This window comes from Lonchura striata, chromosome 24 (genome assembly GCF_050655825.1).
Source record: "Lonchura striata isolate lonStrDom1 chromosome 24, ASM5065582v1, whole genome shotgun sequence".
Taxonomy (NCBI): domain Eukaryota; kingdom Metazoa; phylum Chordata; class Aves; order Passeriformes; family Estrildidae; genus Lonchura; species Lonchura striata.
The window spans coordinates 9233810-9255973 of record NC_140726.1 but is presented as its reverse complement, the minus strand read 5'-3'; the positions used below and the strand labels follow the sequence as shown (position 1 = coordinate 9255973).

The 22164-nt window shown below is 59.6% G+C and overlaps 2 protein-coding genes across 5 annotated transcripts; both read right to left on the bottom strand.

The window, feature by feature from the left end:
* Positions 1 to 12691: 12691 nt before the first annotated feature.
* On the bottom strand, positions 12692 to 18300 carry BUD13 (BUD13 spliceosome associated protein). 4 transcript variants are annotated; one of them, XM_085560307.1, is made up of 12 exons: positions 18178 to 18300; positions 17949 to 18039; positions 17568 to 17652; positions 17381 to 17432; positions 16332 to 16969; positions 16149 to 16293; positions 15821 to 15915; positions 15531 to 15639; positions 14974 to 15112; positions 14518 to 14699; positions 14126 to 14207; positions 12692 to 13830 (listed from the first exon to the last, which is right to left on the bottom strand). In XM_085560307.1, the coding sequence occupies exons 4-12, from the start codon at positions 17430 to 17432 to the stop codon at positions 13737 to 13739; spliced, it is 1536 nt and encodes a 511-aa protein (XP_085416433.1). In that variant the 5' UTR covers positions 17568 to 17652; positions 17949 to 18039; positions 18178 to 18300; the 3' UTR covers positions 12692 to 13736. The 4 variants fall into 4 exon arrangements, with proteins under 4 accessions (XP_085416433.1, XP_085416431.1, XP_085416432.1 ...); XM_085560305.1 differs by having other exon boundaries at positions 16149 to 16305; positions 16345 to 16969; XM_085560306.1 differs by having other exon boundaries at positions 16149 to 16758; positions 16801 to 16969.
* A 562-nt stretch (positions 18301 to 18862) lies between these two features.
* ZPR1 (ZPR1 zinc finger) lies at positions 18863 to 22094 on the bottom strand. The gene is made up of 14 exons (XM_021530125.3): positions 21948 to 22094; positions 21463 to 21624; positions 21267 to 21357; positions 21119 to 21189; positions 20858 to 20944; positions 20659 to 20781; positions 20539 to 20592; positions 20387 to 20453; positions 20131 to 20201; positions 19876 to 19965; positions 19664 to 19774; positions 19482 to 19568; positions 19321 to 19386; positions 18863 to 19148 (listed from the first exon to the last, which is right to left on the bottom strand). The coding sequence occupies exons 1-14, from the start codon at positions 22080 to 22082 to the stop codon at positions 19014 to 19016; spliced, it is 1350 nt and encodes a 449-aa protein (XP_021385800.2). The 5' UTR covers positions 22083 to 22094; the 3' UTR covers positions 18863 to 19013.
* Between the last annotated feature and the right edge of the window lie 70 nt (positions 22095 to 22164).

The following is a 22164-nucleotide window of genomic DNA, read 5'->3' as shown; positions in this document are numbered from 1 at the left end:
AAGAGCGGGATAAAAGCTGTACTCAGGCTGCTCCTGCTGCCACACCACAGCCAGAACTGTCTGTCTCGTGGAGCAGTGTCCTTCTGGATAAACCCTGTCCATCCTGCCGAAAGCAATGGCTGCAGTTCCCTTGGAGCTTGGGCCGGCTTCTGCTTCTCCAGCTTTCCATCCCACACCCCCTTTGCCTTCTCCCTCTGGCTCAAAGCTCTTTGCTCAAACCTCCAGATTCCCTCCTGCCTGGCCCCCAGCTCGGCACGAGCAGGGCACAGTCACACGTCCCTTGCTCTTCCCTGGAGGGAGCAGAAGCCCAGGGAGCCCAACCACTTCCCACTAGCTGGGCAAGGAACACCTCGGGTAACGCAGGGCATCAAAGTGCTGCAATTACCTCTGATCTTAATTACACACAATACTGATGAGCTCATCAGTTTAATCTAATTAGTCTGCAGAGCTCAATTGCCTGTCCCTTTTTCTTAAATAATGCACTGTATAAGCCTATTATCCCTTTGGATACAACCTGTTTGCTCCCACCATCCACCGGCCACGTGCTCCTGTGGCACCCACCACTGTCACCTCTGCATCCAGGAGGGGAAGGTGCTGTCCCGGGGGCTGCATCCCCACAGCATCCAGCTCTGGAAGTCCCACCAGCTCTGGGCAGTGGTTGTCACACCCGGGATCCCAGCGAGCCCCCGGAGCCTCAGCCTCACCCCCAGAACCTGCCCCAGCCCTGTCCCCCAGCAGGGATCAATGAAATCCCCTAAAAGCTCATAACTCGGAGGTAATTATAAGAAGCATCAATTACCCAGTGATGCAGGTTTCATGAATTCAATTAATTTGCATAGTGATCGATTGAGGCAGGGCCCCCGGGGCCCCGGGGAAGGGAGGACATTGTTCTGCACACCATTGATTCCACAATGTAAAACCAAAGCGCTCTCCCCTCATTCAGAGCTGCTCATTCAGCCATATTAACTTTCAGATCATTTATTTTTGTATGTCTTTCAACTCTGTTTGTTGCTATCACACAAATGCAGAGTATTACATTGTAGAGAATAATTGAATCAATACAGTCATGGTGCTCTGGGTCTCCCAGGCCCGCAGGAGCGCGGGAGCTGGCGGGAGCCGGCGCAGCCAGGGAGGGCTTGTTTTAACCTTTGCAGTGATTAAAATGCCCGTCTGCCTCTGGATTAACTTTCTGCACCGCGTGGTTGTTTTTGTTTCGCCGGGATCGGAGCGGGAGACGCCGGTGCTGGGAGGAACCTGCGGCGAGGCTGCTCCCGCTCCCCGAGCACCCCGAGGCTCCGTGTCAGGGCGCAGACCCGGCCAAGCCCTCCTTCCCCTCGCCGTCCTTCTCCATTGCAGGCGGCCACACGCAAATCAGGGCCTGGGAGAGAGGAAGAAGCCCCTTGAAATGAAAAGCCACCGCATAAAGGAAGAATCCTTCAGATTGAAACGGCTCTGAAAAGAGACGGGTTTTAATTCCGCCTCCCCTCCCACTGGGATATTAGACAGCTAAATAGCAGCGCGCCTGTTTCCTTCAGATAACCGGCTCCCAATGAGCACCGTAATTGTCCCCGGCCCCTCTCCGGTGCCGCGCCGAGCAGGTCATTTACCGCCCGGCACACGCAGCTAAACACAAATCCGTTTTCCAAGGGAAATTTCTATTCTTATCTGCGCTCTGCAAGAGGGTCGCACGCGGCCCCTGTTAATTGAAGCTTTGATGTTTGTTGGAGGAGGCCTCTGATCGGCTCCGCCGAGGGCTGAGCCGCCGCCACGCGCCGGGCACTGCCGGGACGGCCACGCTGCCAAGGGAATCCTGATAAAGAAGGAGGCAGCACGTCCACCCTGCCCCGGTGATGAAGCCGAGATGCCCCAGGGCCCCCTGCCCTCAGCCCAGCCAGACCCGAGCGTCGGCCCAGGGCGCTTCCCGTGATCCGGTGTCTTCTGAGCGCTCTGGCTCGTTTGCTGCAATATCCTCCAGCAAATCAAGCATCCCCTTCTTGGGATGTTTTCAATCTGTTTTATGTTGATTTTAATTAAAGAATTTGAAACTGAACAAACAGTTCGTAGCAGGTGGCCATACGAGTGTGAAATAAGCAAACTGTTCTCTCTGCCACAAACCCCACCAGTAAATTCCTTCAAATTAATCCCAGCCTCTGAGAGGCTGCCGGCTCTGTCTGAAGCAAGCCGGGCTCTGCCGTTCTCCAAATATTTGTTTTCATCCCAGTGCCAGGAGCTGAGGAGAAGGGATGGACAGAAACCATGTCCCCGGCAGGGATGCTGTCTGCCCACCTTCACCCTCTGAGGGCAGGAGGGCGGATTTCCCACTGGGAAAACACTGCACCACGGATTTGGGAGCTGGTCCTGGAGCCTGGCCGCACTCTAACCCCACAGCATGAACCCAACACGAACCCATCCTAATCCTCCTCCTCTTGCAGGGCAGCACATTCTGCCCAAGCATCCCTGCTCTGCTCCCAGACCATCCTTAGCAGCCAGGAGCTCCTGCCCTTGATGAACAGAGGGAAAGGCCCTGCACAGGTAGCAGTCTGCATGTTGATGGCCCCCAGGGAAGGCAGAGGCAAAGCACAGATCCCCACAAGCTTTTCTTCCTGCGCCTGAGATAGCGAGGGGAGAGAAAAAACGAGGGAGAAGAAACGCACACACACGCTCCCCTTCATCTCAAACTCCTGCCCTCGCTCAGAAACCTTATCAGCATCTGTAAGAGATCGCGTGTTGCCCTCTGGAAATGCCAGTGGAGAGGAGCTGCCAGTTCTGGTGGTGTCCTGAGCTCCATCTCCTGCCCCTGGCCCAGAGGTACCCGGGGCGCAGGGGCATCTCGTGCCCTCAGACCATTTGCGTCTCCCTCCTGCTTCCCACCTCACCCACTCTTCCCACTGCTCCAAGCCCAGCCGGGGAATTGGCAGATTCCCTGTCCCTCAGCATCTCCCACCCCAGCTTTGGTCCCAACAGCATTTCAGGGGGGTGGCAGCTCAGGGAGCCACAGGGAGGAGGACACCAGCTCCCCGCTCCGTTCCTGGCCCACCCTGGTGCACGAATCCCTTTCCCCCCGCAGTGCTTGGAGCATGTTGAACATCCCACCTCTCCTGTCTGCCCTCCAGGGTGACCCAGAGCTCCCGGGAGCCCGGAGCGCCCGCGCCAGCCGAGCTGCCCGGATAATTACAAGATGTTCCAGTTCCCTGGGATTACCGACAGTTTTCCTTCCCTTCCCCTCAATAAATATGGATGCACAGCTGCTGCTGAACGGAACCAGCAGCAACAAAGAGGGGCAGGCTGCAAGGCGCTGCTCCCAGTGCTGCCCGCGCTCAGGCGGCTTGGAGGGGGCGGATCGGGAATCCTCTCCCAAGTGCCAGGCTCAGGTGTCTGTGAAGACAAAAGCATGCTAAAAAAACAGCTGGGGAAGAAGCTGGGTTTAAGAGAAAATGAGGCAGCTTCTCCTGCAGCCTCACCCCAGAGCCTGGGAGGAAGCGTCGAGATTAAAGAGTTGAACACTTCCCGTGAAGGCACCACGGGAATGCCACATCCCAGTGCTTCCTCCCGGCCTTTAAAGGCAAGGATGTGCTCTGCTCCATTTATTAATCTCCTAATCACTAAATTAATTTCCATCTCAGTTACAGCACGCTCGGAGTCTATTAGTAAATCCTGGCCTGGCTGCTTGGCAACTTTTGTTGTAAGATTCCTATTAGATCATGTTTCAAACCGGCGGAGACGGAGCAATCATTATCTTAATAAGTCTGACATTAAAGGCTGCGCAGTGGGGACGGGAGCGCTCCCCTGCTCGCAGCCCTGCACCCAGGCACGCTCCCACACCTGGGGGATCCCCCAGTCCCACCCCGAGCAGCCGTGCCCTGACCCCGCTGCCGGGCAGAGCTGGGCTCCCACCGGGCTCCACTCCAGAGGCAGAGGCTGCCATTGCGGGGAGGAACAGCCAGGAATGTTCGCTCACTCCTCTGTGAACTGATTTCTGCTGAAGCAGGGGCACAGCCGCTGCGGGGGCACGGGCACAGGGTGTTGGGCAGGGGTTTGGGGCACAGGGCGTTGGGCAGGGCTGTGGGGCACACGGCGTTGGGCAGGGCTGTTGGACACAGGGCGTTAGGCAGGGGTTTGGGGCACAGGGGCATTGGGCAGGGCTGTGGGGCACAGGGCGTTGGGCAGGGCTGTGGGGCACAGGGTGTTGGGCAGGGCTGTGGGGCACACGGCGTTGGGCAGGGGTTTGGGGCACAGGGGCTGGCACAGGGGTGTTGGGCACAGGGTGTTGGGCAGGGCTGTTGGGCACAGGGGCATTGAGCAGGGCTGTGGGGCACAGGGGCATTGAGCAGGGCTGTGGGGCACAGGGCGTTGGGCAGGGCTGTGGGGCACACGGCGTTGGGCAGGGGTTTGGGGCACAGGGGCTGGCACAGGGGTGTTGGGCACAGGGCGTTGGGCAGGGCTGTGGGGCACAGGGCGTTAGGCAGGGGTTTGGGGCACAGGGACATTGGGCAGGGCTGTTGGGCACAGGGGCTGGCACAGGGGTGTTGGGCACAGGGTGTTGGGCAGGGCTGTTGGGCACAGAGGCATTGAGCAGGGCTGTGGGGCACAGGGCGTTAGGCAGGGGTTTGGGGCACAGGGACATTGGGCAGGGCTGTTGGGAACAGGGGCTGGCACAGGGGTGTTGGGCACAGGGCGTTAGGCAGGGCTGTGGGGCCCAGGACTGGCACAGGTGCTGGGCAGGCCCCGAGTGCCCCGCAGCGGGCAGGAGGCCGTGCCAGCTCCGCGGCGTGCCCGCACCAGCCGCCCCTCTCCCCCCGCGCCGCCACGCCGCACGCCGCCTCCTCCGGCTCATCGGCGTGAAATTTAATTTGCAGCAATCAGCTGGAGGTGAGGCAGGCGCTGAATGAGCTCGACGTGGCGCTCTCGCCTCCGCCCGGGCCCCCTCGGCGCTGGCAGGCGGAGGCACTGCCCGTCCTGCCACCCCAGCATGTCCCCACGGGGGTCACGGAGCCGGGGCCGCCGGCCCGGGCACCCAGGGTGAGTGATGGCGTGGCTGGATGCGCACATATTCTGATAAGGAAGAATAATAACTTGTCAAAGATACATATGATATGTGTTTTCTTTCCAGACAGAATATATATTGGGATAATTCATCAACGCGGCCTGGCACTGGCCAGGAGAGGGGAAGAAGAGGAAAAGAAGCTCAATAAGAAGAAGTGAAGGCAGAAGAAGGCCTGGCAGTGAGCGCTGTCTCCCGGCAGGATCCCAATGCTCCCAGCTGTGCCTGGCAGGGATCCTCACTGGGATCTGGCCAGCATCCACAGGGATGTGCCGTGATCCCCACCGGGGCAGGAGCGAGCCCGGCCCTGGCCTCGCTGTGGCTGTGGAGGGGAGTGAAACGCGGGGGAAAGAAGCTCTGCTCCGGGCCAGGGAGAAAAGCTGAGCCCCAGCAGCCCCAGCTCGCCCAGCTGCTGCCAAACCCTGAGCTCCAGCGCCTCCCTCCTGAGAGGAGTGTGCCACAAACACCAGACACCGAGGGATGAAGGCTGCCACATCCCAAACCAGCACGCCCGGGGACTCTGGGAAGATGCAGAAGGGGTTTGTAAAGTGATTTGTCAACTGACAAGCAGAAATATATTACCAATTTAGGCCTGTGATTTGCCTGCAACTTTTTTATCCTTGAGATGTTGTTGAACAGATTAAAGTGTCAGCTTTGATCCATGCATTTGGATGGAAACATAAATATTGCTGGCTCTTCCCCTCCCAGCCAGCACCTGCCCCAGGTGAGCGTGCCCAGGGGTGCTGCCCGGCCGTGCCCACCCACATCCCCACCCCACCACCAAGGCAACAGCTCCAGGAATGCCAGGATGGCAGGGCAAGGCCTGGAATTACCCTGACATTCCAGTTAGGAGTTTGGCTGGACCTGCCCATGGTTGAAAGTTTGTGTAGAGCACGGGCTCGGCTGGATTTTGGATGCACCTGGGAGGTGGGATGAACACCCCTGGTGCAGGAGGAGCCCCTGGGACAGTGCCACCCCAGGCACATCCGACGTGCCCGGAGAGAGCCGCCCCTGCTCGGGGAGCAGTGAGTGCTCCGGGTGATTGCTGATGCACAAATGTGCAGCATCATTCCACCTCCAGGCAGGGAAACAAATGAGTCTCTGCTTGCTCCCCTCTCCTGTTTTCCCCTCCTTCCCACCCTCATTTGATCCCACTCCATGTGGCAGCATCAAACGAGCGTTGAATATTTTAGCTCCTGTAAAATATTTATCTGATAAGGCACGGAAGGAAATCGGTGGCTTCCAGGCCGTGTAAACATATGCCTGGGAACAGCTGGATCCCTGGCAGCCAGGAGAGGCCGGGGCTGCACAGCTGCTGCATCCCAGGTATTTAAACCCTGAGAAGCCTCAGCATCACGGGTGGGGCAGGGCAGCGAGGCCCAGGAGCCCAAACCTCTGCCCAGCCCTGACCTTCACGCTCCCCCCGGCAGCTCCTCTGCCCTGTCCTGGAGAAGGGTGGGCAAGGGGGGTGCTCTGAGCCCCCAGAGGAGCGAGGGGGTGGCGGGGGCCTGGCCTTTGCCCAGTGACTGGAGATTAATTGAGGCTTGCCATTAAAATGTCACCGAGAAAATTATTAACTTAAGGTAAACCACTTCCACGCGTCAAAAGCAAAGGCAATCAGTCCCAGGCATGTCCCCCTAGGAAATTATGTGGAGTAATTAATCAAAAAGCTAATGAGAAATGTGTTTTCTTTCCCAGCCTAACACCACATCATATTCTTATTAGCCAAGGTTATTACAATAGTAATCATGCATGCTCCGAGTTCAGATTGGGTTTTTTGCTCCACTGCCACCAATTTAGAAAGCCATTAATGGGAAAGATAAACCCCGATACACCAAGCAGCCCTTTGTGTCTGTGCCCAGGGGTGCTCCTGGCCACCCACGACCTGTGCCCGCTGTCACACGATCCCTGTCCCCCATCCCTGCCCACCGTGGTGCCCCAAACCAGGGATCTGCTGAGCACAGGCTGCTGGGTCCCTGGGCGTGCTGCTCTGCCCTCCCAGCATGGAGAGAACCCCAAAGTGATAACCCCAAAGTGATAACCCCAAAGACACAACCCCAAAGTGATAACCCCAAAGTGATAACCCCAAAGAGATAACCCCAAAGTGATAACCCCAAAGTGATAACCCCAATGTAATAACCCCAAAGTGATAACCCCAAAGTGATAATCCCAAAGTGATAATCCCAAAGTGATAACCCCCAACATCTCTGCACACAGAGATGGACTAGGGAGATGGGATGGTGTGATTTGTGAGCAGCCTGTTCTGGCACTGCTCATCCCTTCTCCAGACCTACCCTGCTTATTCAGATGCCCGGAAGGACCCGAGTTATTCCATCAATCTGGCTGCAAGCAGGTAATCTGCTGCTGCAGCGGGCTCCCCTGGGCCCGGCTCGGAGCGCAGCCACCTGCCAATCTCAGCAGCCCTAAAATGCACCGTCAGCAGCCAGCGCAGGGAAACCGGCCCTGCTTGATATTCAGCATTGAATAATTCAGCCCCCACAGAGAGACGGGGGAGAAGAATGAGCCTGACAAAAAATATAAAGATTTCCTATGGCCCGTTAAAAATGCATTGACCTGATTAGCTCACTGGCAGGATGCTGAGCCACGCCTGAGCCGAGCAGGGAATCCCAGTGTGCAGTGACAGCGGCACAGAGAGGACCTTGGCAGGCAAACTGCACTCTACAGAGCGCAGCAGCACCTTCCCTGCTTGGTTTTTGTGTGTGTTTTCCTGCTAAATCTCTTTTCCATGCTTGCACACGTGTGACATGTGCGGGATGTTGCTGCAGGAGGGCCTTTCCTCCGCAGAACCACAGAATCATTCAGGCTGGGAAAGACCTCCGAGGTCATCAAGCCCAACCTCTGAGCGATCGCCACGTTGGCAAGCAGACCAGGGCACCACGTCCTGTTCTTCCACATCCCTGCTCGGGGACATCCCACACCTTCCCTGGGCAGCCCAGGCAGCTCCCTCGGGGCTCCGAGGGTCAGGGCCCCCGTCTGCCCTGGGGACCCTTCTGTGCCCTGGGCAGCCGCCCCGAGCCCCCTGCACGCCGCTGCTGAGGAACTGAGGAATCCCCACAGCCTCCCCAGGATGTTCGGCAGCTCCGGCTTTGATGTGTGGATTAATGAGAGCTGACACGCTGGAGCCGAGCCTTCAGAAGCCCAAAGGAGGGCCCGGGGCAGCGCTGGAGGGGACGAGGCTCTCCGAGCTGCCTTTGATTGCTCCTGCCCGGAGCTGCGGCAGCACAGCCGGACTGCCCGGGGCTGGTGGCTGTGCCCAGAGCCCTGCCTGGGCACCCTGGGCACCTGGGGCTGGGCTCACCCTGGCACAGCCACCCGAGTGCACAGTGCTGGTCCGGCAGGGATGTGCCAAGGGAGCCACCCACAGCACAGGTGAGGGGCACAGGTGAGGGGCACAGGTGAGGGGCACAGGTCAAGGGCACAGGTCAGGGCACAGGCACACCCCTGTATCCCTTCCATCCCTTCCACCTGCCCAGAAGGGATGCAGAGTTCCCACATCCTCTGCCCGCAACGGGGCTCCCCTCCAGGCTGGCACCTCACGCTGTGGAGCAGGGCTGGGCTTGGCCAAGGTCTGACACAGCTGCAGGAGAGAAGGCAGCCCCATCAGCATGCACACACCCCGGAGAGCTGCTACAGCACAGCAAACTTCCTCCTAATCCTCTAACTGAACAACCTCCAGGCATAAAACTCGCTGGGAGCCCGGCGGGAGCACAGCCGGGGCCAGGAGCTGCTGGAGGATGAGGAGGATGAGGAGGATGAGGAGGGCTGCAGTGTGAGCTGCAGCCAGGAGCTCCAATTCCTGCTGCAGTGGCATCCCTGCAGCCAGCACTGCTCCCCAGGGCTCCCCGTGGTCCCCCAGCAGTGTCCTCATCCAAGGGGGTCCCTCGGGGAGCTGGGCGGAGCTGGGCCCCCTCTGCCTTCAGCCCTTTCGGAAGGAATCCTTTAGCTGCTAAGTGCACACAGGCCAGAGCACTGCTGGGTTATTAAAGCACTCCACAGTTATAACCTGGAATTCCTGCTGTAGGGTGCTTACTGGTGGAGCAACACCTGATTTACAGCAGGGCACCAGCCGGAGCTGCCCACAGGCAGAGGGTCCTGCCCTGAGCCGGCACTGCCACAGACCCAGAGGTCACCAGGAATGTGGCCACGGGCACCCCCAGAGCAGCTGAGCCCGTGGACATCGCTCCTGCCAGCCCTGCAATCCCTGTCCCCACAGGCTCCGGGCACTGCCACCCTCCCCTTGTGCCCCACGGCAGCTGCGGCATCGGGCGGCCTTGGCTGATGAAGTTATAATTCCTGAAGTTCCTCCAAAATGAATATGGATGCACATCTACCCCCCCTTAGGTGTAACAAACCGGGAGAGATTGTGTTAAACTGTGCTGAACCGTGCCCACTGCCAGCATCCCAACTACCCCAGGCACAGGGGGTGTGAACTGGAGCTGCCGGAATCTTGCATGGGCTGGAGGGAAGAAATGCTGCAGAGTTTTAATTCCTTAATCAGTTCAGTGCACTGAGGGTCCTCTGGAGCCTCCTGCTCCTAGGGAGGACTTGCAGAGACCCCATGCTGTGACGGGGACGTGGCGCTGTCCCCAGGGCAGGCTGCAGGGAAACTGAGGCACGGGACGCTTCCACACTACAGGTGAGCAGCCAAGTGTGAGCCCCATTATCCAGGGCCTTGCTCTGGCCGCCAGATAACGCATCTGAACCGTGTTTGTTTCCATCCAGGCTGCTTCTCCATTTGATTATTTATCTCCCGTTTAGCCTCTGACAGATCAAAGGCTCGGCGGAGGGGAAGCAGAGCCGGGCCGCGCATGAAAATGAGCCTTGATACATAATTAATTAACATAAAACAGTTTCATTAGGAGACGGTGTTACATGGCTGTTTGTCTTAAAAATTTAAGCTGTGTAAAGAGCATGGGGGAAAGAAAACAAACCTCCCTGCCAGCCCCTTTCCTGCCCATCCCAACCTGGCTCCGGGAGCTCCAGGATGGGGCCGGAGCGTGGCCCCCTCTCCCTGAATCCCGTGCAACTTCTCCTACCCTTGATTATTAATCTGTTTTTAATTCTATTAAGAGATAGCCAGGAGAAAGAGTATCAATTTTAGATTAACAAGGTTATTAGCACTTAATTATGTGAGGTGTCTTTGTAATTGAAAAGGAAAAGAGGAAGCGCCATAAATATCCCGGCCCCCGAGCTCCTGGGGGTTTGTATGTGGCTCTTTATTCACGAGGCTGTGGAACCATAAATATTAAATATCTGGTGGAAAAAAAATTACAAGGCAGAGAGAGGATGCCCTCTGGATATTCCGGCGCCGAATGCTCTTGCATTTACAAATATTCATTAGCTGGGATCTGCAAAGTTATTTCCACCAAGACTCGGTGAAGGAGGAAGAGAGAGAGAGGTTATTGAAAAAAAAAAATAGAGTCTAGAGTAAATATTATTAGTAATTTTTATCTCTGCGTGTCCCTAATTATTCCATAATTAGGGAAAGTGCACATATGCATATACAATCACTAACCTGCCAGTCTCAGGGATTCTCACTCCCAGCCCTGCTGTGGGATGGAGTCGCCAGGGAAAACTGCTTCCCCAGGAGGCAGTGGGGGTGTCTGTGCCCGGGGGGACCCCGCTGTGCCCCCACGCCCGGGTGCCCCGTGCTGCACACCCGGGATGATTCAGGGAGCCGCCAGCTCTGCCGAGCACCCGCGACCTGGAGCTGCCGCCGGTTAGAGAGACATTACATGACAAATCTCAGGCTCTTTTTAATTAAAAAATAATAGAACTCAGCAGGAAACGGAGCAATAACACAACACTGCCAAAACCCACTTTGCTGGAGCTGTTAAAAAAACAACAGCCGAGAGGCAGCTGGGGGGAGAAGCCACATCCAGCTTGGTGGGGACAGGTGACACGGTGGGGACAGGCAGGGGTGGTGGCCGAGGGTCCCCTCCCCGGGCCAGCCCCACTCCCGTGGGCACAGGGCTCCCGGGCACAGGCGGTGTCACACCCCAGGAATTAAGCTCTTAATCTAAACTAAACACATTACCACGAGCTCATCAACAAAAATCTAATTACGCTGCGCGAGGCCAGGCTTAATTGCTCGTCCTTGACATGAGCGGTGCCTGCGGAAGCCCAGAAGCCAGCGAGGGAGCCTGGGACTGGAATTATCCTGCTCCCTGGAAAAAGCAGAAAAGGAAAACGGGGAAAAATACGTGCAATTAGCAGGGAAGCACAGACAAATCAGCCGGTAGCTGCTGGGGGGAGCTGCAGGGTCACTGGCAGCTGGGGAGCCCTGCTGGCATCCCCTGGCACCTCCAGAGGGACACGCGGGCAGTGGCAGCAGCACAGGGACTCCAGCAAGGGGGAAACGGCTCAAACGCAGCTTTTCCCACAGTAAGGACAAGCTGGAGCAGATTCCCAGCCTGGCCCGGCCTCCCCAAGCACCCCTGGGCTCCATTTGCTGCTCCCACCGATGAGGAAATCGGGATGCAGGAGGTGGCTGAGCCCCGCTGCCTCCCCCACACGCTCCTCCCCGACTTATCACCAGTCACAGGATGTTTACAATAATTTTTAATTTGCGCAATTATTAATCATTTTTCTATCTGTCTCATTTGCATAATAATTACTCTGCTTGCTGTTTGCCATGACTGTGAATGACAGTGGTTTAAATTAAATTAAGATTTTAATATTCATTTTTTTGGGTTGAAGCTAATCAAAGCTGCTGCTCGATGCCAAGACCAGGGCTCTGCCCTTCCAGAGCCGCTAATGAAGAGATCCAGCCCTGGTGTCACTGCTCCATCTCCATCACCCAGCTCATCCCAGAGCATCCCACAGCGTTTTGCAATTGCTTTGCTGCCAGAGCTGCTCAGACAGGGCCACGGCTGGGACAGGAGATGTGGGATGCAGAACAAGGGCACAGGGACAAAGCCAGCCCCCTTCTCCCCAGGCAGCACATGGGGATGGGATCAGGGAGGGAGCTGATCACCACATGAGCCCCCTTTTCTCACAGATCTCCCTTAAAAATAAAGGATCTGGTAGCAGACACGTAACAGATGCATAAATCCAGCATTGTGATGAACGAGGGGATCCCCAGGGTAGTACCTCTAAAATTTTAAAAACCGAGCCTTCAAAACCAGCTGCAAGAGCAGAACCTGATGCCATTTTCAGGCACTAAGCACATTTTGTTTAGTACCAGCATTTAAAAGTGCTTTGCCTCCTGAAGAGCAGCTCGCAGTCCCAAGAGTGACACGAGCCAGCTGCTGGCATCTGTGGCTCTGCAAGAGCAGCCACTGTCACCACGCAGGTGAGGGAGGTACCAGCAGCCAGCTCTGCTCACGAGGGCGAATCCAATCATTCCACAGCAGGTTCTCTCCGTCTCCAGCAGCACTCAGATTAAGTGAGAGCAAAAACGAATGTGTCAAGTGGAACTGCACTTGTGGAGGCTGCAGCTGCCTCAGGTTACAAGGGAAATGAAACGGGGCCTTGGTGACAGAAGGGGGGAGCACAACTGGAAGCAGCTGCCTGGAAATGTGTTGCCACCTCACACCACCACCCCCTGCCCCCAAACCATCTCCCTGCCCAGCAGGTGCCACAGGGCTGGGAATGGTTCAGCTGCCTTAGAAAAACCACCACGGAATTGAGTAAAAAAAGAGAGGTTTTATTTACAGGTGAACACACCAATTCCAGGGCTGCTGCAAATGTGACAGAGGGATGAAAACCAGGGAAGTCCCAAGAGTCTGGCACTCCAGAGCAGACTGTGCTGCTGTCCCTCCCACCCACAGCCCTCCCAGCGCTGGAGAATCCCTGAAAAGAGTGATCCTGCCCTGCCCCTGCCCACTGCTGCAGCCAAGGCATCTCCATGGAAACTGCTGCCTGCATTTCATCGCTGCTCCCCGGCACCTCAGCAAGAACAACTGCATTTATTTCCACAAGTGCTTTCTGGCACACAGGGATTAAGGGAAGCTCTGCCCGGCCCCCAGCTCTGAGACTGACAAATCTGACCACAGGAGAAGGGTTGTTAGACCTCCCAGTGGAGCGAGTCAAGAGCTGAGATCAGCCCCAAATCCAGAGGGGTCTGGGGAGCAAACTAGGAGGGAAGCAATTCCAGGTCTCAAGTCCTAATTCTCCACACATTTACTTCCACTAGAAACAGAGCCCTGAAGAATTGCTGAGGCTCCTGAACCAATGCAGCACTGCAGTGCCAGAGCGTTCCCTGCTCAGTTTCCTGTTTGGACAGGGTCAGGAGAAGCCGAGTTTGAACTTTCCTGCATGCTGGTGACTCTGGGATCTACATGGCAAAATAACTGCATCAACTTGACAGAAGTTGAGAAGTTCCACTTAACCTGAGGTCTGGAGCAGACTGACCAACTGCATGAGGGTGGCTCTCCCAAGCCCAAGCGTTCAGCAGATTTTCACCTGAGATTTAGGACACCTGAAGACTTGGGAACTGCCCTCAGAGGTCAAAGCATTTGGCATAGAACAGAAGTTTGTTAGAAAACAAACAAGAAACCAGTGCCCTCCCCAGAGAGCCGGAGGCTCTGGCTGCCAGGAAAGCCAGCCTTGCCTCTGGGAAGATGGTGCAGTGGGCTGAATGCCGAGCACAGGGCTTGCTCCAGGGAGGGCAGGGCACTCCTCAGGGCTCTGGCAGTGGGTGCTGCCCATGGGGCACTGCAGGAGCTCTCCCCTACATGTCCTCCACGCTCCACTTGTAGGCGAGCTCCTGCACGGCCTTCTTGTTGGCAATGCGGGCGAAGCGCTGCTGCTCGAACCCATTGGACCTGCAAAGGGACACCCAGGTGGCAGCAGCTGCTGGGCACGAGCTCTTCTGAGCACTGCAACTTTCCCACTCATTTACTCTGGCTCAGTTTCCACCTGCACCTGTGGTTACCAAGAGCTGATGCCGCTGAAGCTCCTTAGCTCCCTTGTCCCACCTGCCCCATCACCCATTTGTAACTGAACTCAATCTTCCAGCTGCCAACCCCCTCACTCATCCCATTGCTGGTAAGCTTTGCACTGGAACTCCCTGAAGCAGAACTCCTTTATTTTTACTGTTATTCCAACAGGAACAAGTACCTGTCCACACCGTCCCAGCGATGCCCAGGCCAGATGTTGAACCTGTTGAGTGGAGGTGCTGGTCCCTTGTACCTGGGTTTTTCTGGAACACAAAGAGCACAAGAGCTGTTTTCAGCACAGCCAGGTGGTCACATCCTCACCCACCCAGGAGGTGTCTGCAGGTGGGCACAGGCAGAGGGCACAGGCTCCTGACAGCCAGCCCCAGCTGCCAGAGGCTCTTTGTGACAAACTGCTGAGGTTTCAGTCAGCAGGCCCTGCTCTCCCAGCTAACAACTCATGGAACTGTTACTGGTAACCAGCCACTAACTCCAGAGAGAGTCCACAAGTCCCCCTTGACTGTTCACTGAACAGCAGCTGCATTTCTGCACTGCTGACACCTTAAATACACAAACCTTTCTTATTGTTCTCCTTGGCCTTCCTCTTCTTGATGAGAGCAGCCATGGGGTCTCCTTCCCTCTCCTGCTCCCTCAGCATTCGATCCAGGTCCTGGTCATCAATGTAACGGGCCAAGGGCTTCTGCATCTCCTTGACTGCATCCTCCACGTTCTGCTGCTGCTGCCTCTCCTGTGCCAGCCTGGAAAACACACACTGTGTCACCCAAAGCCCAGCCATCGCTCCTTGGGACTCGCTCAGCTTACAGGATGGGGCACAGCCTCAATTCCCACTGCCTGTACAGCATTACCACAGCACCTCTGGCAAGGGAAGGGGTTTCCAGACATGTGCAACACGTGCTGGTCCCATGCTGGACCTCAGAGTGCAGGGAAATGCAACACCAGTCTGGCAGCAGATCCAAACTAACACCAGGAGATGGGAGGCCCGAGGACAGTGCTCAGGAGTCCCTTACTCACCCTTTTCCCCACTTGGCATATTGCTCTTCTCTCTTGGCCTCTGCCTCAGCCTTCAGCCTCTGCTCCAGCTGCTCCTGGGCCAGGTTCCTCTTGCGGCCGGACTTGTCTCGGAACACGGTCTGAGCGTTCCGGGATTCCTCTGCCAGGGACAGATGCCTCAGGTCACAATTTCTGAGCATTTTATCACCTCCAGACAATTCAATGACTTCAATGTCACTTCCCTTTTGCTTGTCCTAATCTCCCAAAGAGCCTGTCACCCAAAGCCAGGCAGGATCTCGGCTCATGCTGAGATTTCCCTGCTGCCCCACACAGACCCCAAGGTCTCATCATCCATCAGCTCATTCAGACTCGCAGAGGAGCTTTTCATACTCCCTGCGACTTCCCTGGCACTGTTCTGCAATCCCCCTGTGAACAGTGACCCTGGCCAAGGCTTCCAGCAGCATGTCCAGCTGCAGCTCCATGGGGATGCTCCCCACCAGCATCCCAGTGGCAGGAGGGATGACACTGGGAGGAGGAGGGGAGCTAACACTCCTGTGGGGCTGTGTTCACACTCCCACCTTCCAGGTGCTTGGTGCTCCTCTCGTGCTTGCGGAGCTCCTGCTTCTCCCTCTGCAGCACATCGGCCGACACCAGGCCGGCTCGGCCCCCGGACGCCATCGTGCTGGCCTGCAGAGCACACAGACCCCACGGTTGTGTGGGGTTACGCTGCCTGAGAGCGGGGCAGGCAGAACCAGGGGTGACCCCAGCCCCAGGGACCGGGCAGGGACAGCCCTGCTAGAGCCAAGAACCTCCCCAGTTTGTCAGGCATTTGTGTTGCACAGCTGGAAGGGAAAGACACAACATTTACCTTCTTGGGAGAGCCCTTGGAATCCTGGCGACGCGGGGAGAGCTCCGGGGGGCTCCGTGACCTGTGCTGGTCCTTGTGGGTGGGTGAGGCCCGTCCTGAGGAGACAAACCCCAGCGAGGCTCTGCTGATTCCCCCAGGATGGCGCTGGGGCATGGCTGGGCACACAGCCCAGGCCACAGCACAGGCACTCCAGGCTGGCTGAGCTGTGTGCCCGCAGGGACAGACCCTGCCACTGGCAGCTGTGCCAGCTGTGCCAGCAGAGCAGCAGCCCACAGCAGTCCCCTGGGCAGCGTGGATCCCAGGGGGGGACACAGTGTGTGACACTCACCTTTCGTCTGGCTCTTCTTCCCACTCAGGGACCCCGGCTTCTCTCTCCGAGGTGACAAATCCTGACGCTGCCGCCGGGGAGGGGACAAGTCTGGGGTGTCATGACGCTGTCTCCTGGGAGGGGATGGGTCAGGGGTGTCATGACGCTGTCTCCTGGGAGGGGATGGGTCAGGGGTGTCATGACGCTGTCTCCTGGGGGGTGACAAGTCTGGGGTGTCGTGACGTTGTCTCCTGGGGGGTGAGGGGTCGGGGGTGTCGTGACGCTGCCGCCGCCGGGGAGGGGACAGGTCTGGTGTGTCGTGACGTTGTCGCCTGGGAGGGGACGGGTCAGGGGTGTCGTGGCGCTGTCTCCTGGGGGGTGACAAGTCTGGGGTGTCGTGGCGCTGTCTCCTGGGAGGTGACAAGTCTGGGGTGTCGTGGCGCTGTCTCCTGGGAGGGGACGGGTCAGGGGTGTCGTGGCGCTGTCTCCTGGGAGGTGACAAGTCTGGGGTGTCGTGGCGCTGTCTCCTGGGAGGGGATGGGTCAGGGGTGTCATGACGTTGTCGCCTGGGGGGTGACAAGTCTGGGGTGTCGTGACGTTGTCTCCGAGGAGGGGATGGGTCGGGGGTGTCGTGGCGCTGCCGTCTCCTGGGAGGTGACACATCTGGGGTGTCATGGCGCTGTCTCCTGGGGGGTGACACATCTGGGGTGTCATGACGTTGTCTCCTGGGAGGGGATGGGTCAGGGGTGTCGTGGCGCTGCCGTCTCGCAGGACAGAGCTCTGAGGAGCCATCCTGTCTCCCTGCTGGGGTCGAGGGCTCTGGGGAGTCATGGTGCCGCCGCCTGCGAGGGCAGAGAAAGTGACAGTGAGCTCCCTGTGTTTGCTTTGCCTGCAGACAAAGCGGGAGCGCAGAGCTGGGAATGGCTTGTGAAGGTGGATTCCTTGGGATGCTACAGCCCAGCCCTCCCAGAGCAGACCCCAGCAACCCTGCGAGGCAGCAGAGCCTGCATCCCAGCAGAGCTGCAGTGGTGGAGTCTCCACCAGCACCACCCTTCAAAGGGACAGGGACTGTCCCCCCAGTCTCACTGGCAGTGTCACAAACACCCACACTGCCACGCCCCAGGCAGGGGTTATCCAGCAGGGAGAAGGATCCAGAAGTGCCCAGGTTTCCCAGCAAAGCACCCGAAAGCGCAGAGCCAGAGAGACAAAGGCAGAGCAGCAGAGAGCAGAATTCCTGCTTGGAGTCCCCATACCTCGTAGCAGACTTGGCAGGTCCCGAAATATCCGAACTCTGTGAGTCCTCATCTGAAGGAAAACAATTGCAATCACCATTACTAGGGCACAGCTCAGCAACCCTGTAGCACCTCCAGTATTATTTACAATTTGCATTGTTTGCAGAAGCCAGGCATTAGGGAGAGAGGATGAAGGGGCTGCCCTCACCTCCTAGGAGCTTCCATTTGGAGTTTGTTCGGAATTCCTCCATGAGCTTCACCTCCTTGGGGCGCTCATCAATGAACTCTGCCACCTGCAAACAGCCAGCGAGCAGCAGCTCAGCAAAGGCACAACTCCCGCTCCTTACAGCAGCAATCCCAGTCCCTCTGCCTGGCTCCAGCGGCTGCTCTGGAGCACACAGCCCCCGTGCTGGCCCGCAGAGAAGGGGCTGCTTCCACCCGCGGGGAGCTCGCTGCTCCTGCAGAGCTCCCACCCGTCCCCGAGGCGCAGCACGGGGCAGGCAGAGGCGCCGGAGCGAGTTCCCCCCGCAGGCAGACCCTGAGAGCCGCCTGGGGCTGCGGGGCGCGTCCGACGGGACCCCGCGCTCACCACAGGCATGTCCCCTTCCTCCTCCTCCTCCTCCTCCTCCTTCTGCGGGGCGAGGCTGCTCCAGCTGACATCGTCATCCACGATGCGCATCCTGCCGGGGGGAGAAGCCGTCAGCACCGCCCGGAACGGGGCGTGAGGAGGGCGGCCGCGGGGCTGGGAGGGAGGGTGGGGAGGGGAGCGGGCAGCGCGCTCGGGCAGCGCACGGGGCCCGCGCCCTCCCGGCACTCACCCGGCTCGGGGGTTGATCTTCCTGCGGCGGCGGCGGGCGCGGGCGGGCTCGGCGGGGCCGCTCAGGTACCGCTGCAGGTACGCGGCCTTCGGCACCCCCGGCGCCGCCATCGCGGCCCGCGCAATGCGCCTGCGCCGCCGGAAGGGGCGGGGCCCGCGCGCGGCGGGGCGGGCGTGGCCACGGCTGTGATTGGAGGCGTTGGGGTGGGCGTGGCCAGGCGCTGGCGGGACATGCATAAATGAGCGGATGTGGGCGTGGCCAAATGCGGAAATGCCATACATGGGAAAAGGGCGGGGCTACAGGTACGGCCAAACTGCAGCCAAGCTATAAATGGAGTAAAGGGCAGGAATAGGTGCATGGCTAAATGGCAGGAATTGCCATAAATTGAGAAAATGGTGGGGATGGGGGCATGGCCAAACAGCTGATGCCATAAATGGATTTGTGGTCCAGGATAGGGGTGTGGCCAAAGTGCAGAAAATGCCATAAATGGAGTAAAAGGTGGGGATAGGGGTGTGGCCAAACCACACCCAATGCCATAAATGGAGCTGTGAACATGGCCAAATGACAATCGAGGCCATAGATGGAGCAGTAGGCAGGGCCGTGGGCATGGCCGATGGCAATCCATGGATGGCGTAGTGGGCGCAGTCCCACACGGTCGCTGTTATGAACGGGACACGACACCATCAGCGTTGTCCATCACCTTTATTGGGGAGCCGACACCCCCTGCCCCACGGCACCTCCCACAGGAGGCCCCGAGGCCCAGGACAGTCCCGGCCCCACCGCCGCGCTGGTCCCTGGAGCCGCTGGGCAGCGGCTGCGGGCCTGCGGGGGCCCCACTACCGCCCCGAGGCCGGCTGCGCCTCGTAGCCCTCGGTTTTCATGTCGTTGAGGCCCAGCTCCTCGTTCTGCTGGAAGGTGCGCTGGTAGCGCTGCACGTGCAGCTCCGGGTCCTCCTCCGGGGCGTACACGTTCTGTGGGGACGGGGCAGGGCTCCTGCGCTGCACTCTGCCCGCGGGCACCGGCACCCACGGAGCCGGCAGGGCTTCCTGCCGGTGCCCGGAGCTCCAAGGGGAGCCCCGCTGCCAGCACGTGCCGGGGACATCAACCCCCCAGCCCGCCCAGCCCGAGGGTGCGGCGCTGTACCTGCAGGTAACTGTTGCCTGCGGGGTCATCCATGATGAAGTGAGCCCGGGCTTTCCCCTCGGTGATCTGCAGGAACACAGCACATCCCGTTAAGGCTCCTCTCCCATCCTGCAGCACCGCCGGCAGCAGCGCAGAGCACGGGAAACCCGGAGTGAACTCACCTCCTGCAGCTTCCCAAGGAACTCCTGCAGCTTCCCCGTCCTGCTGGCCGTGGAGCTGTCCCCCAGTGTGAAGGGGTTCTTCTCCACCTGCGAGGGCAGGAGAGGCAGCCATGGGGCAGCCAACCCCCCAGCCACAGGCACAGGGAGGGGCTGAGCCCCCCGGCCAGCCCAGGAGCCCTCACCAGCTCACGGATGTCCTTCAGCAGCCCCTCCAGCGTGGTGAACTTCCCCCCCAGCGCTCCCATGCCCAGCTCGAACTCCAGCTCAGGGATCTCCACGCTGCACGTCTCTGACTGTGAAGGTGAGCCCCCTGTGAGCCCACGCAGCAAGGGCTGGGCCCCCCAGAGCCCCGAGACCCTGCGGGAGGACAGGGCAGGGATCCCTGATACCACACCTTCAGGATGTCCCTGCTCATGTCAGAAGGGTCTGTAATCCTGAGGGTGATCCTGGTGCCTTGCGGCTCGATGGCCCCTCCAGACTTCACCTGCAGGGAACACCTGCAGTGAGCTCACACCCAGGGCCTCAGCAAGGCCCATCCCAGAGGCCAGTCCAAAGCTGGGACAGCAGCCTCCCTCCTGGAATGCCCCCAAGGGCAGTGCCCCAGGGACAAAGGCACAGAGCAGCGCTCCCTGCCCCCTGCCCGGCTCACCTCGTTGGTCCTGTGCCCGCAGGAGTCACAGTTGGTGGCCATGATGATCACTTCCTTGAAGTGAGGGATTTCTGGAGCAGGAGTCAAGGCAAACATCAAAGCAGCAGCCAGGGGAGGGCAGGACCCCGCTGGGGAGCTGTGAGAGGCCCTGAGACAGCTCTGCAGCCCCACAGGCCCCACCTGAGAGCTGCTTCAGGCCCGGGGTGCAGCAGGGAGAGCCCATACCACGCAGCCCGTGCCCAGCCTCCAAGGATACGCACTAACTTCATGTTGGTGCTGGCCGGGGCGTTGCACTCGGGGCAGTTGGTGTTGAACTGCAGCACCTGGCGCAGGGAAGGGGCAGCCATGGTGTGCCAGGAGCCCGGGGCAGCTGGCCCGGGGGTCCCCGAGCCCCGCAGCAGCACCCACCTCATCCCTCAGGTCCTCGGCAGCGTCCGGCGGCTTGGCGTCGGCCTCCTCTCCCTGCAAGGACAGCGCTCACTCCTGCTCCCTGCCCCGGGGCCCGGGGGCAGGGGCTGCCCCGCTCACCTGCAGGCCCAGCAGGGCGCACTGCTGGGGGCTCCTCCTGTAGTGAGCGACCAGCAGGGCCTCGTCCCTGTGCGGTGCCCGTGGGTTCTCCACGAAGCTGTTCCCGGAGGGATCGTCCAGGACCTGCGGGACGGGGGGGCCTGAGGGAGCCGCCCTGCAGCCCCCATCCCGCCAGGGCTGCCCTGCTGCCAGCACTCACAAAGGTGAAGGGGGACCGCACTTCCTTCAGCTGCCTCAGTTTACCGATGAACTCGTCGATCTTCCTTGCCACCTCTGTGTCTGTCGCCTGGAAGAGGAGACGGAATCTCAGAGCCCCAAGGTGGGGCTCAGCTGCTGCAGGGCAGCCCAGAGCTGCTGACAGGAGTGACCATGGCACAAAGCACAGCCCCGGAGCCCTGCCCAGCAGCCCTGTGTGGCTCCAGCGTGCAGGGGATGGAATCCCAGCCCCATTTCCCCTTACCCTGCGGGCGGGCTGGTCCTGCTCCAGGCCTGCCACCGCTCTGTCAATGATGCCCTCGATGGTGGTGAGCACTGGGCAGGGCCAGACACAGACGTGAGGACAGCATGGACAAATCCTGGGTGCCCCAGGACCGGCCCTGCTCACCCACCTCCCTTCTGGCTGAAGGCCGGGATCTCGAAGTCCAGCTCTGGGATCCGGACCGAGGCACTCTCAGTCTTCACCACCTCCCTGTTCATGTCCTGCACATGGGCAGGGACAGGCTGAGGCTCCCTGGGGTGCAGGCGTCACAGCCAGTGCTGCCCCAGCCCCCCAAAAGGCTGCACAGGCCAGGGGGCAGTGCCCACCTGGCGGGAGCTGACAGCCAGGGTGTAGCGCACGCCCTGCTCCTGGATCCTGCCCGCTGCCTGGATCTCCGTGTTGGACCAGGAGCAGCTGGGGCACGAGAAGGAGCTGACGATGATCTCTTTGAAAAAGGGAATCCTGGTGAGCAGCAGCCGTGTCACTCCCTGCGGCAGCGAGAGCGAGGGGCCTGGTGGGAACCCGAGCCCGGGGCACGGCCCGGGACCCTGGCAGGTCCTTGTGCCACCCCGCCTGTCCCCCAACCGCCTCCCGACCCCTGCCTGCCCCTACTCCGAGAGCAGCTGCAGCCCCCGGCAAATCCTTCCTCGCTCCCACCCCACCGCCCTCACGGCCCTGCCCGCTGCTCCCCACGGCCACAGGAGCCCCCCGAGCGCGGCCCCCACAGCCGCGCGTCCCCTGAGCCCCACGGAGCCCCACGGAGCCCCAGGGAGCCGGGCCCCGCGGGCCGGCGCTGCGCGGGGCCCCTCACGTTGCGGAAGCAGTTCATGCAGAGGGACTCGATCTCTGCCGGCTGCTGCTCGCCGTCCTCGGCGCTGAGGGGCCGGAACAGAGCCGCCCCTGCCCCCGCCGGGGCCGCGGCCTCCAGCGCCCCCAGCGCCGACATGATGGCGGCGGCGCGCGGCGATGACGCGCGGGTCACGTGGCGCGGGCGGATCATGTGACGCGCGCGGGCCGCGATGGCGGCG

Coding starts and splice junctions, on each gene's coding strand:
- BUD13 (XM_031506853.3), bottom strand. CDS start 18,287: ATGGCGGCGCCGGGGGTGCCGAAGGCCGCGTACCTGCAGCGGTACCTG. Junction 16,970..17,380: donor CCTGCCAAGTCTGCTACGAG/GTATGGGGACTC, acceptor CTGCCCTCGCAG/GCGGCGGCACCATGACTCCC. Junction 15,113..15,530: donor GAGCACCAAGCACCTGGAAG/GTGGGAGTGTGA, acceptor TGTCCCTGGCAG/AGGAATCCCGGAACGCTCAG.
- ZPR1 (XM_021530125.3), bottom strand. CDS start 22,082: ATGTCGGCGCTGGGGGCGCTGGAGGCCGCGGCCCCGGCGGGGGCAGGG. Junction 19,775..19,875: donor TGAGCAGGGACATCCTGAAG/GTGTGGTATCAG, acceptor TCACCTTCACAG/TCAGAGACGTGCAGCGTGGA. Junction 19,387..19,481: donor TCCTTGGGAAGCTGCAGGAG/GTGAGTTCACTC, acceptor GTGTTCCTGCAG/ATCACCGAGGGGAAAGCCCG.